General features: G+C 38.2%; 1 protein-coding gene across 7 annotated transcripts in view; it reads left to right on the plus strand.

The window, feature by feature from the left end:
* The first annotated feature begins 4,608 nt into the window (after nucleotides 1–4,608).
* The window catches only part of PIK3C3 (phosphatidylinositol 3-kinase catalytic subunit type 3), a 52,830-nt gene continuing 39,872 nt past the window's right edge, over nucleotides 4,609–17,566 (plus strand). For all 7 annotated transcript variants that reach the window (XR_014939501.1, XM_015848239.3, XM_015848240.3 and 4 more), the window contains exons 1-6: nucleotides 4,609–4,779; nucleotides 6,355–6,543; nucleotides 7,067–7,210; nucleotides 9,166–9,295; nucleotides 13,864–13,950; nucleotides 15,363–15,458. Coding sequence is in view for 6 of the 7 variants with exons in the window: in XM_015848239.3 (XP_015703725.1) it covers nucleotides 4,712–4,779; nucleotides 6,355–6,543; nucleotides 7,067–7,210; nucleotides 9,166–9,295; nucleotides 13,864–13,950; nucleotides 15,363–15,458 (714 nt within the window). In the remaining variant the exon portion in view is untranslated. The remainder of the gene's footprint in view (nucleotides 4,780–6,354; nucleotides 6,544–7,066; nucleotides 7,211–9,165; nucleotides 9,296–13,863; nucleotides 13,951–15,362; nucleotides 15,459–17,566) is intronic.

The following is a 17,566-nucleotide window of genomic DNA, read 5'->3' on the forward strand; positions in this document are numbered from 1 at the left end:
AGGATAATGACCCCCCGAAAAGTTAACATATACGTGATTTTAATGGATTAAAATCTAAGAAGGTACCTAACAATACTGCTTTTCATTTCTACCCATACAGGTCCCCCAGGGCTCAGTGCTGGAACCACTTCTGTTTAACATCTTCATTGGTGATCCTGATGAGAGGATTGAGGGCACCCTCAGTAAGTTCACAGACGACACTAAGCTGGGAGGGAGTGTTGATCTGCCTGAGGAGAGAAGAGCACTACACAGGGATCTGGATAGACTGGATCGATGGGCCAACGTTAACGGCATGAGTTTCAATAGAACCAAGTGTCGGGTCCTGCATTTTGGTCACAACAACCCCAGGCAACCGTGAACGTGGGGAGGTGTGGCTGCAAAGCTGCCTGATGGAAAGGGACCTTGGTGTGCTGATGGACGGTTGGCTGAATATGAGCCAGCAGTGTGCACAGGTGGCCAAAAAGGCCAATGGCATCCTGGCTTTATCAGGAATGGTGTGGTGAGCAGGACTAGGGAAGTCATCCTACCCCTGTACTCAGCATTGATGAGGCCTGACCTCAAGTACTGTGTTCAGTTTTGGGCACCTCAGTACAAAAAAGACATGGAGGTACTGGAGCAGGTCCAGAGAAAGGCAATGAGGCTCATGAAGGGCTTGGAGAATCAGCCCTATGAGGAGAGGCTGAGGGAGCTGGGGTTGTTTAGCCTGGGGAAAAGGAGGCTGAGGGGAGACTTTATTGCTCTCTTCCACTATCTGAAGGGTCCTTACAGTGAGAGTGGGGCAAGTCTCTTCTCACTAGTGACACATGACAGGATGAGGGGAAATGGCCTCTAGTTGGGACAGGGTAAGCTTAGGTTGGATGTTAGGAAACACTTCTTTACAGAAAGGGTAGTTAGGCACTGCAATAGGCTCCCCAGGGATGTAGTTGAGTCACCGTCCCTGGATGTGTTTGAGAGCCGTTTGGATGTGGTGCTCAGAGATATGATTTAGCAGAGGGTTGTTAGAGTTAGGGTACTATGGTTAGGCTGTAGTTTGACTTGGGGATCTTTGATGTCTTTTCAACCTGGGTAATTCTATGATTCTATGATTCTATAATTCTATACCTTAGAGTACTCTGATTCCTATGGTCAAGCAGAACGGCTATCTTCTCTACCATATTTACATCAGTAGTAATAGAAAGAAAGGGTAATGGACACGTTCCATAAGCAAAGCTTTTGCAATTTAGGACTAGAGTAAATAGTTTCAAGCTGTGGCAGGGGAGATTCAGGCTGGACATTAGGAAGTATTACTTCTCAGAAAGGGTGGTGAGGCATTGGAATGGGCTGCCCAGGGAGGTGGTGGAGACACTGACCCTGGAGGTGTTCAAGGAACAACTGGATGTTGTGTTGAGGGACATGGTTCAGGGGAGCTATTGGTAATAGTTGAACAGTTGGACTGGATGATCTTCTAGGTATTTTCCAACCTTTGTGATTCTATGATTCTATAAATACTGTGAGGTTTTGGCTACTGAAGATTGTAGAAATGCAGCTCCAGTCTGGATTGGGCACAGTGCAAACAGACTCTATGGATGGGAAAGAAAAAAAAAAGTTTTCAAACCAGGAGAGTTCTGGGACATCATTCTCATTAACTCAGTGGAGACAAAACACTGTTTTGCTTGTAAAATGGAACTTGAAGTGACAGATTTGAACAGTTGAGGTTGGCAGTAGTAAATGACAGAACTGAACTTGCAAAGAATATTGTAAGTCCAGTGTTTCTCTAAGCACAAGGAATGGTTCTGTTGTGCTTGGGCAGAAAGCTGAGAAAAGAAGATTTGGAAGAGAAAAGTTGTTCAGTGGCAGTGTCACTGATCAGGGCCAGCACAATTTTTTGTGATTGAGGGCTGTAAGGGTAGATAACTTTTTCAAAAAACTCCAACCTAAATCTAATAGTCTTAAATTATGGAATGATGTATAATCATCTGGAAAGATAACCCTTTTAAGTAGAACATCATTTCATAAATGTAACCTATTGGTGCACTAAATTTTCAAAGAGCTTTATATCTGGCTTTGTGCTATGTAGATGACAATCCACAGAACCATGTTTGTAAAAGCCTCAGCTATCTACAAAGGTACATATAAGCTTACTGGCCAGACAGCGTCTGTTATAAGTTGGGCAGCTGCTGTCTGCTCTACATGTTCCCTGAGTACATTACAGGCATACTTTTATCCCAAGGCTAGAATTGTGAGAAGGGTCCAGAATGACACTCCTAAATTTGAATTTAATTCAGAATTATACATACATACATACATACACACACACATACACACACACACACATATATATATATATTTAACACATAACTATGTTTCTGCACAGATTCTCACAATTACTCAATATCTACAGTATATGAATCACTGACATTTTAATGCATCTATAAATAAATGTAAAGCATATGTTTAAGGAAAAGAAAGATATGTTCTTTTCTTAAACCCCATTCTTACCAGTTTCTAAAGGATATCTGATGACTGTTATGATAGCCACTACCCCACTGTGTATCTGCAGACCTGTCCATCATAGTGGTATCTGAACAGCAAAAAACTCTGTCACATACATATTCAGTATGTAAAGTCTTTCTCAGGATATTACTAGAGGGAAAAAGGCTGTTGCCTGTTCAATTTTGTTCCAGTTCATTAGTGACTGAAAGTCATTACTATCTGACAGATGTATAAAGGTTTATGTACAGCTTTTAGTTGTCTCAGTTTGGTTTCTAGTGGACAGATGTCCACATTTAGAAAGGGCAAAACAAAGTAAGATTGAAAACATAGATAAATTTAGGAACCTTGATAAAAGTCTTTGCCAAGAATGTGAGACCTGGCTGAAAATCTGAACTGATCAGTCGCCATGCTTATCATAGTAGTCCTAGTAGTAGAAGATGGATGGTATATATAGAAGCATGATTTTCCCTCACAGATGGAATGCATTTCTTACTAGGCCTGAGAGATGACATATTTATCTATGGCTATTGATAGAATATGGACTGCAAGTGACACTTTTGCTTCAAAACAAGGAAATAGAACCATCCCCTCTAAAGAGAATCATGTTAGCAGCAGTGCTCTCTACTGTTCCCCATATTTTCTTGATGCTTCACCTCAACATGCCTCAGGGACTTGACAAACCATCAGGCTGAGAAACAGAAAAGGGTTGAGGAACATTTTAATGCATGAGCAAAGCAATGAAGAATGTCACTCTTGTTATTTTACATACTTTGCTACAGTTCTTCCAACAGAAAGTTTGCACAGTGCTATGGCAGAAAGCCAAGGCCTGTCCAACCACTCAGCCATCAGGCAGGACAGGCTGGGGCAGCCAGAGGAGCTATGGCCACCCTCTGTGGAGACAAGTCTGAGATATCAGCCCATGTGAGGCACCCTGCAGGACCCTATGGCAGTATCAGGGATCCCTTAAAATTGGCCAGAAGAGCAGTCCCTGAAGCCTGGAGGAGGATACATGCTGTTGCAGTTGGGATACAGAGGATCCAGTCTGCATGGGCCAGGTACATATATGGTAGATGTAAGCCACACATGCTACCTGACTTCACAGACTTGTAGGTAACATCATTCCTAATTTTTTAATTTTTTTTTTATTTCTTATTTTTTTCTCCTTTTCTTCCATCAAACAGACATAGTTCACTTATCTACTTATACACAACAGGATCTGAGAAAACTGGGAAATACACCACTTCAAAAACTCTTTTTTAAATGAATGTCAGTTCCAGAGGTCTTCTATATTTTTCCTTTTTTTTTTTTTTTTTTTTTTTTTTTATTTTGAGAAAGCAACAAAACCTGAACAGTGACCTAAAAATGTCTCTGTAGTGGTGAAATCGATGGTGAGATTACTTAACCGATAGTACTAATGAGGTTAAATTGAAAATGGATCAAATTCTTCCTGAGATAAAATCATATGGTAAGGACATATGGATGTCTGAATACTTTTAGTTTGCACACACACAGAATTGACCAATTGCTTAGCTTTAAAATTATGAAATTGATGCATCTTTTAAATTTTTACAGGTCTTTTTTAATGCTTAGGTTTAGTATTCCCCCATAACTAAGCAGCGTGATAAGTTTATTTATATTTCTTCTGGCAAGCTGAATTTTTATGTAAATAACTGTCCAGGAACTGCCCAGAGAGGTGGTGGAGTCACCGACTATGGGAGTGTTCAAGAAACGCTTGGATGTGGTGATGAGGAATATGATTTAGCTGGGAAGTATTGGTAATGGTTGGACTAGATGATCTTCTAGGTCTTTTCCAACCTTGATAATTCTGTGATTCTGTGTAAACAGGGACTCCTGCTGGAAAACTGCACGGGATTCCCTCAGGGATATAGCTTCAGAAGTGGGACAGGTAGCCATCTCGCAGACAGCAAGCAGCCATCTTGCCTTCCCTCCTATGGAAGCGGCCATCTTGAGTGCCGTACACACGGGGGCAGCCATGCTGTTGAGAGGACCATGGGCGCAGCCATCTTGGGACCGCCTCCAGGTTAGCGTCATGTCGGCGGCCATTTTGGTGTAGGGTAGGGTGGATGTATCCCTTCTCTTTCCTCCCTTAAGCAAAATGGCGGCTCGGGCGCATGCGCGGAAGCAGGGGGGGCCCAAGCGGCGGGCTCGTCATCTGCCCCGCGGGGTGTTGCGGTGCGGGTGTCGCTGAGGGGCGGGGGGCACCGCGTTTGTGGTCGTCATGGGTGAGACCGAGAAGCTGTATTATGTGTATAGCTGCGACTTGGACATGAACGTGCAGCTGAAGATGTGAGTGAGAGGGGCGGGGGATTCAGTGCTCCCCTGTTTTGCTCCGGATGGCCGGGGGTGTGTGCGGGGTGGTTGTATGCGGGAAGGAGCCGGGTCCCCGCCGTGTTGGAGGTGGCTGGGCCGCCCGCTCGAGTCTGTGTGAGCTGGGGGTCGATGTGACGCCGCGCCTGGAGCTCCGCGGGGTCCTGGAGCCGGACGGAGGGGCCGGGGCCTGCTGCAGGCTGCTCTGAGTGCTGACAGATCCGTGTCCTTAGGTCCTGTCGTGCTGTAAGGCACAGGTTAATTCACTTCAGCCTTAATGTCTTAATTCAGCCGCTGGTAGCACAGCTTTCTTCTTAGCTCTTATCTCAGGATAGAGAGAAGCTGAAGGTGCTTCTTCCCACTTGCTTGTATGCAGGTTGCTCATAGGATCTTCCTAGGCAGGCCCAGCTGCTGCAGCACATAACTGTGTTTTGGGGAAGGTCAGGCACTCTGTTCAGCCTCACATTTGCACATGCTGATGTATTTGCTGGTTCATATTTTTTGAAGTTTTTATTTCCTTTTTTTTCCCCCGTCACATTACAGTATAAATTCATGTGGGATGGATGTGATTTGTCCTAAAATTTATAGCTAATGTAGCTACATTGAGGTATGTTGCACTGATTTTCAAAAGTAACTAAGGGAAGCCTAATAATGGGCTTATTTATGTTTTATCTGAGTAGAGTATAGCAAGTAAATTCAAGTATGTGTCTGACCTCTTTGCTAACATACCAAAAATACAAACGAAAGTACAGGTTTTTTAAGTACAGTTTGTATCCTAGAATGTGCTGTGCTTGTTTCTTGCAAGAAACCCCTTTTTCCTATTTCTGAAAGATTCTTGTTTGCTGAAAGGTGCATCGCTCCTGTCTGCACAAATGCTGTGATTCTTTTTTTGTTTTTATATGTCAAGCATTTAACATTGCAGTATCACAGAATCATTAGGGTTGGAAAAGACCTCTGAAATATGTGCAGGTTTGTCTTTCATCACTGTATCTCTAAGGCCTATTAAATCTGGCACTAGCATTCTACACATTATTACAGGGCTTTAATGAAGTTTGGGTTGAATATTTTGATTTTTGGCATCCAAAGCTAATTATACACTTCAGATTTCACACAGTTCTAAAATAAGACTCATCTTTTTTTCTTTATTTTCCTTTTTCAGGCAAGTTTATGCTAATGCTTTAATGTTTATAGTTGGTATTTCTTTTAATTAAGATTGCAGTGTGTATCATCTCACTGTTGCCTTGTTTAGCATACCTTATATGATGCATTCTATGAATCTACAAGTTTTACTCGAAGTTTTCTCAAGTGAGTAATTCTTCCATTTCCTGCTTCTCTTTTGCCCCTGGATCAGTATTTCAGTGAGTTCTGTTATTCTTTTCAAATATAGAATTTCTTTCGGATGTTTGGATTTCACTGCTTGCTGGTTATTCACAACAGAGGTATCTGTGTTCCATGTTGTCTAAATATAAGAAATGGAAATAAAATTCTCAGTGTGGATTAAAAAAATCAACTTTTCTCTCTCTCCCCCCCCCCTTTTTTTTTTTCTTAATGCAGAGGAAGTCTGGAAGGGAAAAGAGAACAGAAGAGTTACAAAGCTCTCTTGGAAGACCCAATGCTGAAGTTCTCAGGACTGTATCAAGAGACTTGCTCTGACTTGTATGTAACTTGTCAGGTGTTTGCAGAAGGGAAGCCTCTTGCTCTTCCAGTTAGAACTTCCTACAAAGCGTTTAGCACTAGGTGGAAGTAAGTCACTGCCTTTTATTCAATTTATCTGTTAGCTATTGAGGCTTTTAGTTAAAGAAGTAATTTTGTTTGTTTTTTGTTTGCATAAAAAGACCAAAAACTCCTATAGCATCTTTTCTGTTGTTTTATTCAAGTAGCTTATATTTCTGTGAGTCTCTGTGTAGTTAAGTTTTTCCCTGACAAGCACAATACCAGTCTTTCTGTGTATAGATTAAGTAATAATGCAATTATTTGTATTTTTGGGCATGGCTCGGTATTTAAGTAATTTTCACAGCCTAAAACAGCACTCTTTTTTTTGCTGTGTACTGGACAGTGATTTTTTTTCTTTTGCTGGCCTTTTAATTGTACGTTCATGTAATGACTCAAAGCAGCACTTAAATGTTTGAATAATTAAAGCCCGTAGGTAGATAGTTAATGTGCCCTTCAAAGTGCATAATTTAAGGAGAACTTAGATTCTGTAAACTACTATAGGGTAACTTGAATTCTGAGGTTTCATGACTAATATGAAGTATTAACCTTGCAGCTGGAATGAGTGGCTGAAACTGCCTGTGAAGTATCCAGACTTGCCTCGCAATGCTCAGGTGGCTCTAACCATTTGGGATGTGTATGGGCCTGGTAAAGCAGTTCCTGTCGGAGGAACAACAGTCTCACTCTTTGGGAAATATGGGTATACTGCTTTTTCTTTTGTGATGCTGACATGAAACTCACTTGTGAATCGTAAAGTTCAATAGGACGTACATAGAGGAAATCAAACCACAGGTTTTTGTTGTTGTTGTTGTTTTGTTTTGTAATATAAGCTTACATTTTTACATAGCAAATTCTGAAATAACTTTCTTCTTTACTTTTGTAATGTATGAATTCCAGTGTCAGTTTATTTAAGCTAACTTGCAGTTGGACCCTTAAGACAGCATAATCCATAAGGAGCAAAGGGTAATTCAAGGAACAAGAAATCTTTAGGATTAATAATCTGTCTGATCCAGTAGAGAGTGGAATCAGTAAATTACAGTAGGTAACAGGGAGCTGGGAAGAATTACAAGTTAACTGGAAGGTGGTAGTGCATGAAAGGATCTTAACCAAGTAAAAAGGAGACAGAAAAAAACACAGGATACAGTTTAAGTATGAGGTAGTGATACTCTGTATAACTGTACACTCTATGTGATTGTAGTCAAATCCAGAAGAGGGAGGACCTACCCACGAAACCTGAGGAAGTGATTTAGGTTTTAGAGTGTATCTTAAATAAATATTAAAAAAACTGTGAATATCCAAACAGTCTCCAAGTATATACACCAGAGACACTACTATATCCTGCTGCTCATTTGAGATGTGTCCCAGAGCTACTTTTCTGCTCCTCTGGGATGTGTCCAGTTCTATACAAGTAATTTCAGATAAGTTTCTCACAATTGAGAGTCCAGGGGAGTAGGCATTGAATGTCTAGCAAATAGGTGTAGTGGAGGAGAAGTAAGTATAAGTGGGGCTGAAGAAAAGACCATGAGAATATTTTTTCTGGTATGTAGGCAGTGTTTAAAAATGGTGAAAATCCCTTTGTCAGTGAATGTGGAATAATAAGGCTAAGCTGAGCCAGGCTAAGCTTAGGTTAGCTTTCGGAAGTTTGTCTTAGTGGTACTGAACGTGGAAGATAGCTGTAAAGAGAGGTTAATTTTCTGTCATTAAAGATCTTGCTTTGACAAAGAGATTGATGTTGTCTTAGATTAGAAAATTGTATTGGACAATATTTGCCTTTATTTCTAGTGTTTTGGGGAGGGGTTCAGTCAGAAATAAGTATTTCAGATTTTTCTATTGGTTTGTAAACTGATAACCTACTTGCAGGGTAGTACCATACTTTCTACAAAACAATCTGATTTTAAGGTTAGTTGACCCTTGTATAGTTAGTGTCTTTTATTCTTAGTTGTGTTACTTCTGAGAGTTCCTTCTGGTTGTATTTGCCCAAAGTTCTTGGTTGATCCCCTCTTATTTGCAGAAATAATGCATTTGATTTCCTGCAGCTTTTTTATAGATGGATGAATGAAAATATTCAAGGGACACAAGTGTCTGCAGTAGAGAGGTGTAGTGAGTTTTGTTGCAAAGTTCTGCTCACTGCACAGTGAGCAATTACCAATTCAATTTCAGGCATAGATGGAGAAAATGGTAAGGTGAGACTTGTGGGGTTTTTTTTCGGCTGAGAAAGCTGCTTTTTATCAGTTGACCTTCACATGAAACTTACACCGTTTTGTAGTTAAATTTTTTGTCAGGCAGATCTAAAGTCAATACTGTAATTTGCAAGTCAAGAGGAATTTTTTCTGCTTCATTACAAATAATAAGAAAGTGTGAAGGTCAAGCTCTTTCCTCAGTTCACGTTTGTGCCACCCCATTGACTTTGGGAATTATCCATTTTTCTTCCATTTGCCAAGTAAGTTATCTCAGATTTGTTTCTTTTAAACCCCGTGTGCTAGTAAAAATGAAGGCCAGAGAGGGCATAAGGCTCTAGACACTTCTACAGTTCAGTTATGTTGTGAATGGCAATGTGTGTTTGTAAGTTTGGCAAGAGAAAGTTTTTCATTTTCTTGCAGCTGCTTTGATTCCTGATTTCAGTTTGCTGAAACAATACTGCATTTTTCCCTACAGTATGTTTCGTCAAGGAATGCATGATTTGAAAGTCTGGCCCAATGTAGAAGCTGATGGCTCAGAACCCACCAGAACTCCTGGGAGAACCAGCAGCACAGTCTCTGAAGATCAAATGAGCCGGTTGGCAAAGGTAATGGAATACCAACCTCTAAGATGTTCATGGAAAGCTTGCACTGTCATTGAAGTGAAATGAAGTGGGGCTTTAATGAAGACAAGCTTTCTGTGGTGTTTTTTCCCATGAAAATTAACTACCTTTAATTGCCTTGGTAAGTCAGAGAATTTACTCAAGGAAACAAACTCATTTGCCAAATGTATATTCCTTGATATAGGACATAAATACCTGTAGTGGTATAAGAAACTTTTATTAAATCTGACATTCTGTTATAGCTGCTCAAAATCCTAATTCTTTATAAATAATGAAAATTACAGTGTAACTTGATGCTTGGAGCTAAACTCTTACATGGTTCATTTCATGCATTAGAGTTTTAGTAGATCTACAAAAAATTAAACAGATTGCTTTAACTTTAGATCACGTGTAGCTGTCCATATAAATATTTTCTCCTACTAGCTTGTTGGCAGATTGTATTTTTGCTGTGAAAACTACTCCTGGAATTCAGTAGATGTTGTTGAACTGCTGAAGTAGGTGATCATGCTTTTCTGATTACCTTATACTAAGCTTCTGAGATGTCTCAACTCCTCTTTATCAGCCTACTTTCATCTTAATTTTGGTTCCCTGGTTTTCATCGTCAGCTTTTTTAAAGCTCTGTATGAAAGAGATCCGGTGCCATAAATATGTCCATTCTTCTTGTAGAGATTTATAATAGCAATAAACTAACTTGCATTTATGGTCTATTTTAGTCTATATCACCTTGAATTTATAATACAAGAATCATTATAAATACTTCCAAGACTTGTAGGAAGTAGGTTGCTATAAACATTCAAGGATGCCTTTGAACCGCAAGAAACTTTTGATGCAAAGGAGCAGCTTTTTGAGGAAGATACAGAAGTAGCGTACTTGTGTAACTAAATAATGATTTTTGTTGAGAGTTCAAACTAATAACTTGTGTTTCAAATAACATTCTAAACAAAAGAAACACTGTAGGTTTGTGTTTGAAAAGAGTAAGGGTAGGAGAAGATCTTAAGATTTTGATACACTCCGCAGGCACAAACTTAAGTTTCTCTTGTGTTAGTGTGATTGTATATTCTTTTGCTGCTTAAATGTATCTGTGCAAAGCTTTCTGCAAGCCTAATTTCTTGTGGTAGTTGAATAAAACTCCTCTAGGGGAAAGAGGCTCTGTAGACAGGCCCTACAGATCAGGACTTGTAGTTTATTACATGGATATGTGATGTAGGTAGTGGGAAAGATATTGGTGTAGGTCTTAATTTTCATGTTAGTTTGTTGTGCATAAGTGACCATACCATACCAGTGCTTCACTCTTTCCTGCTCCCTAGCTCAAGAAACATAAGTACTTCAGTCTCCAAAATACATGTGTCTGTTTTAGCTTGTTCTTTTGGCAGCTGGGAGTTGAGGGCCTAAAGCCTTCAAGGAGGATGACAGAATTCTCCTTTCACAGATGAGAATTCTAATTAATGGCTATCGCCACTTCTGTAAGCTGTTTTTTGAAGATAGTAATTGCGAAAAGATTCAGAAACTGTTGTTTTCAGTGGAATTTTGTCCCTTTTTAAAAGTATTTTATCCATACATGCTCACAGATTGAACAAAGTTTCTTGGTACTGTCTGCAAGAGTTTTCATTTTCACAGCTGTTTTCCATAGCAGATGAGATGCTTGTGATGTGTTGTTCCTAAAAAGTTGTTGTTTTAATATAATCTGTTTCAGTTTTTTCTTTCACTTGTTCATCAGTTTCTGAATGCCAGCTGTTGATGCTGTGTAATAAGGTATATTAAATATACTTAAGAATAGTAGGACAAATTAAATGCAAGATGAGATTGCATGAGCTTTTTTGCTCTTGATTACTTTTTGGGGGTGGTTTTTCATGTTTATCTATTGGAAAGACTTATGATTTGTAACTCTGTCATGGTACTTTTTAACGTTTGATACCAGATGCTAAATTGGTCTTACAGATAGTAGTAAATAACTTCAGAAAAGAGCTTTGTTAAGGACGTTTATCTAGAAGGTAACTTCTTTTTCCTTCTTCTTGACATCCTTCTGAGTTTTGTATATATCTGTGGGTGGCATTTGTTATTACAGGAAATTAATCTTTCATATGTGATGGATTATTTTATTCCACATAAACAAAAGGAACTTCTTTTTGATCCATGAATTTCTTTTACTCCTTCTGCTGGCTGAAATAAAGTATTTAATTATGACAGTGAGATAGCATTTAAAGGGGTACATCTTATTTAGTAGCAAAAGATTGAAAGTATATATTAACCTACAGATTTTCAGAGTCTTGCATTCTGGCATAGCTCTGTAGTGTTTTGACTTTTTTTCTTGTTGAAAGAGAAATCTGTGGAGATTTGAGACTAATACTTTTCTAGTAAAATGTACAGAATTACTTTTTTTCTTAGTGCAGTGAAACTAAAACTTGACAAAGGTATTTCAGTTACTTATTTGGATCTTTTTAACGAAGGTTTTGTCAAGTGCTGTCATAAACCAATGTGAGTGCTGGATGTGAATATGTGATATTCAGAAGTGCTGGTATAGGGTGATAAACATGGGACTACGTTGGATAAGAAGAGTTCTTTTGTTAGTTAAGGGATAAAAATGAATGTTATTTAGGAGTGGTTGCAGTAAGGGATTTGTGACTGTAAGGAGCTTCTTCTGTAATTGAGGATGAGTAGAACTTTTTTGTGAGCTAGATAATGACTTTCTAAATGTCCTAAATGATGATATTCAGCCTGCCTCAAATGATTTCGTTTGCATATATTATGAAATTCTATGAAATATGTTCTGAAATGTATATATAAATCAAAGGCAAACTTTGAGTACAGTTCTGGTACACATTGACATCATACTGTCAAGAATCAAGGTGAACCCCTTCTGGAGCAGGAGAAATGGACTGAGTGAATAACCTCCTGAGAGTTCTGTTTTTTCAGTGGTTCTATGAGCTTCATTGGCTTTTAAGGAAAGTATAATTACTGCTTTCCTGAAGAAGTGGAGAGCAGTGGATGTCTTGACTTTAACAAGTATTTTGATACATTTTTCTGTAACAAATTATTGCATTAGAAACTAAATAGATACAGATAATAGATACATAGTAATGAGGAAGGAAAGCTGGCAGAAATGTCAGGAGTAGGGGTTTAACAGTAGCAGCATGAAGCAACATGATGCCAGACATCAACAATATACTATAGAGACCAGTGCTGGTCCCAGTGCTTTTTAACATGTCCTTGATGACGGTGGTGGTGTGGCTGAGTGCATCTTCTGCGGATTTGGAGGTAATACAAAACTCCCAAGCAGCTGATAGACTGGGTAGTTGAACCACTGTTCAGAGGGACATCAGCAGGCTTGAGAAATAGGCCTGTGGTTATCTAATTGAATTTGTATCAGTTGATGCATGCTGTAAAGGAATTTTGAAGAGGCTCTGAAAATGTTTTGCATGGTCTTCTGCCTTTGCAGCAAAGCAGGGAAGCAGCAATGTCCTGGACTGTATTAGGCAGAAGTGGTAGCAGGTGAAGGGATTGTGGCACTGATTAGATGTATCTGAAATGCAGAGTCCAGTGATGGCCTTCCAGTGAGAAAAAGAGATGACCATACTGGGGTGAGTACAGAGAAGGGCTGCATAGATAACTTGGAGCTTCGAGCCTCTGTCATTCAAGGAAGGCTTAGGAACTACAGTTGTTTAGAGAAGACAAGGCACAAGCAATTGGTACGTACAAATCCCTTACAGGAGGAAGCAGAGGCAAAGCCAAGCTTCTGGGTACAAGTTGAAACACAGGAAATTCCATTTTAAATATATGAGAAACTTTTTTTTGCTGCAATGATGAAAAAAACTGGAACAGATTGATGAAGGACATGGTGCAATTTGTCATTGTTGATGCTCATGAACTGACTGAACAATGTCTTGTGCAGCCTGCAGTCAGTTAACCTGCTTTGAGACTGTACAATTTCCAGAGTTCTTCCAGCTCTGTTCTGAGTAGAAGATTTTGGCAGGTGAGAATGTTTTTGGAGAGACAAAGAAGTGGAGTATTTATGAATAGCTGGGTAGAGTGGCAGCTTCCTTGTACCTCAGGAAATAGCAACTAAACAGACTTCTCCCTTCCCCCCTCTTACTAGACTTTCTGGGATACTGGTTTCAGATCTTCTAAAAAGAAGGGGAAAACAAACTCTGTAACTTCACTGATCTTTATATATAAATCTCAGTTTACGAACTTGCTTTTGTGAAACTAACAAAGACATGATTCATTTTGTTTGGAATGAAATAGCTTTGTTTTGTTTGATTTGGTAAATTATACTATATGAAAACTAGTAACTCAGAAAAACAATGTTTTTGTTATGTTACTGCTTAAAAAACAGGTTCCTACTTTTTAATGTTTAATGTGTTTAAAGATCTCATGCTTGTAATGTGCTTTTGTCTTTGCTATGATTTTTGAGACATTAGAAGCATTATGTCACTGCTTAGGTGATCACAGAGATCTACTGTATGCACAGGCATTTCATGTATTAATACCTCTGCAAAATTGATATTCTTTTTGTTACTGCCAACAATTTAATAGTGTTGTGTTCTTCTATGCAGCTCACAAAATCTCATAGACAAGGTCACATGGTGAAAGTGGACTGGCTGGACAGGCTGACCTTTAGAGAAATAGAAATGATCAATGAGGTAGGTCATTTTATATCAGAGTTGCACTGTTTTTTGGTGGTTTTTTTGTTTGTTTTTTTAGATTTTGCTGATATGGACTCCTTACTTAGGAGACTAATTTGTCCTGTTTTTCTTAACTGATTAGATGGTGCATGTCATAAACGAAAAAACGATTCTTTACACTTCTAATTTAAACTTGATTTGGACAATTAATAAGTAGAAAGCTATTTAGTTGTCAACTTCAAGTAACTTGTATTTATTAATAATTTGTGATAGCTTCAAACAAATTTTGATGGATTTGGCTAACTTAATTCTAGGATTTAGATTGTGATGGGAAGCTTGTTTGGCCAGACAGGCTGTTCCTTGAATTTTGACCTACTCAGCTTTATTTTCAGGTGTTGAGGAAAAACACTTTTAAGATTTAAGTGAATTTAAAATACAATAACAAACAAAATAGACCTCAGAATAACTCCAGCACTTGAATGTGATGTTAACACTTGCTGAGTAAAATAACTGATTGTTTTCATCCTGCACAGTAAAACTTTCTTTGTTTTCTGTTTTGTGTTCTGAGACTGTCGTTCTTACAGTAAGATCTTTAGGACTCAGGTTCTTTTGTTCGATATATATACGTATATATATCTCCACTTACTAGTCTTTCTGAGAATTCAACTCATCCTACATTAGAAATGGGTATTGTTTTGCTCCCTCTCTTTTACGGTACATAAAATTCAGCATCCTTTACTCCTAGACATATGCCTTACATATAGAACAGCTTAGCCTGTGTTGGCAAATCCAACTCAATACTGATACATTAAATGAGCCCGAGTTGCTTGCTGTTAAAAGTTATACTTTTTTGAAATTAAATATATGATGAAGTTTACATATAATTTGTTTCCCATCAACATTTTGAAATTTTCAGCATTTAATAAAGGTTTGAAAAATATGCATATTAGCAAATCGTCTTCTGAAAGTGAACGAGCAGCAAATCTAGCCTTAGTCCAAGTTTTATTTGTTCCTTTCATTCTTTCATCTAAAATGTTTTGTTGTTTTTTTTTTTTTTTGTCTTCTTGGTTTTGACTGACATGCATCATTCTGTTTAAGTATTAAAAAAAGTAAAACAACAAAAAGAAACCAACTGGTTGTTATTTGTTGCTTTTTTGCTGATGTTTAGGTCCACAATTGGGAGCCACTGATGTAATAAAAGCCGCGGTGTAATGTATTTACTTCTGAATGTTCATTGTGAAGTAGGGGTATGAAGAAGTAAGAATGTCACCAAAAGTCTCATAGTGTGATGAAATGATTAACCAAATAATTGTTTCAGCAACTGATAATGTAATTAGTTATGACACGAAGAAAGAGTAATTGCTGTGCTGAGAATGCTGAAGATTGATTATCTTTAATATGATACACATCTGTGGTGGTTCTCTTCTCAGAGGGAGAAACGAAGTTCTAATTTTATGTACCTGATGATTGAATTCCGTTGCGTCAAGAGTGATGATAAAGAATATGGAATAGTTTACTACGAAAAGGTATGTGCCTTGCAGACTTTATGGTTGTCTTTAAAAAGCAGCATGTGCACCTTAAATGGAATTTTTTTTTCCACTGAGTTGAAATATTCTGCTTCAGGATAGCAGCAGGCATCTGTCAGTGGCAGCTGTTTATGTACATACAAATCAAATGGTATAGATGCAATGAGATTACAGAAGTCAATCATTCATGCAACAGTTGAAGATTACAGGATTTTCTAAGTGTGAGTGATTAAAAACTTTTTGATTTATTGTTCCTTCAGTCATCCAGTGGTACTTTCAGTGTAGCTGTAGGTAAAATTGTCTCTCATCAGGAAGAGATGTACCTGTGTTGGTTGGTAATTTTATAAAAGTTAAGTTATTAAAAAACTTGGCACAGATGCTCTGCTTGTGAACATTTCCTTGAAAATGAACAAATAAGTTTACACTTTAATGCTGAAGATGTTTTGAAAGTGAACTTCTGTATTGAAATATCTTTCATCTTTTCTTTCTGTTTACAAAACAGAGCTCCAATGTAGTATCTGATGCTGGTGACTATATTCTCATTCTTGCAAAGAAAGATTATGTGTAGGAATAGATACCAATGTAATGTTTTCAAAACAGTATCCCTGTGTACTTTCAGTTTACATGGAGAAATTATTCAGTGTCATTAATTTCTCGCTTTTCAGGTTTTTTTTATTCTGAAGTATCCAGAAAAATAGTATCTTTAAAAGTAAATGTTTAAAAAGTTCAAGACATAAAATCATAGTGAGACACTTAAGGAGTGATATCAGCATTGATAGTTCAAATTTAGGGGAATAAAAGATTGATAGTGAGTTTAATAAGCAGCATTGGCCTATTGCTACAAGGGCTGGAGTATCTCCCCTATGAGCACAGGCTGAGAGAGCTGAGTCTCTTCAGCCTACAGAGGAGAAGGCTCTGAAGGGACCTCTAGTGGCCTGGATCTGGGGAGGGACATTTTAGAAAGGCATATGACAGGATGAGAGGAAATAGCTTTAAACTGAAAGAGTAGACTCAGAGCAGGTAGTAGGAAGAAGTTCTTTACTGTGAGGGTGGTGATACACTGGAGCAGGTTGCCCAGGGAGGCAGTGGATGCCCCCTCCCTGGATGGGGTTGTGAGCAACCTGGTCTAGAGGGAGGTGTCCCTGCCTATATCAGAGGCATGGAACTACATGATCTTAAAGGTCCCTTCCAATCCAAGCCCTTGCATATGATTCTGTTGTGGCTTTGGCAGACATTACCAACACTGCCATGGTTTTGTTCATTGTGGGCAGATCCATTGGAAAAAAACAAAAACAAAACAAAAACAGTATTTCTTAACGTTTTCAGTATGTTTGCATTCATAAGAATTAAGAAAATTTCTGATGCATCTGTATGGAAAAGAGAAAGTAGAAAATAATAAACTGGAATTCCAGTGGGATCAGGGGTACTAACTTAAAAGCATGTTCTGTTCTGAGATTTAAAAAATAAAAATAAAGAAATGTAATATAGAAAATGTTAAAACAGAGTAAAATAGATGTGGCAAAATTACATTGTCAAAACAAAATAGTTATTTACTTCGTTGGAAATCGATGAATTTATTTATTTTTTGGAGAGCACAGTGGAACCATAATCAAAACACTGAAACACTACTAACAATTGTTCTTGCACTGGGCTAAAATCCTAAATCAGGATGTTCTGTACTTGTCATTGGTACAAAATAATAAGCATCGTTAACATACAGCTTTGTACTGTCTTGGATTTTTTAGTTAGTTTAGTTGAATGTGATGTTCCTAAAAATGGTTTCTTTCTCTACATCCAGAAATGTACTGTTACAGTTTATTTATGTGCTTTTTTTTTGAGTCATTGTTATGATTTTACAGATATCAAGAGTGAGGGAAGAAAGACTCAGACTTTAAAAGTGCGTCTGTTTCTTTGCAGATTTTTTATGAATTATGTTAGAATTGCCTGGAACAAAATAACTATAGATTATCTGTTTTTTGGAAATGAAGTAATTGATTGCATAGTGTGTACATATATATGTATGAAAGCTCGAACTGCAGTTACATGTAGGAATTTGTTGTTATGAAGTAGCTTTTCAACACGTTCTTGACCTTTTTTCTGGCAGCATT

The sequence above is a fragment of the Coturnix japonica genome, chromosome Z, assembly GCF_054131305.1.
Source record: "Coturnix japonica strain WE chromosome Z, WE-NBRP24, whole genome shotgun sequence".
Taxonomy (NCBI): domain Eukaryota; kingdom Metazoa; phylum Chordata; class Aves; order Galliformes; family Phasianidae; genus Coturnix; species Coturnix japonica.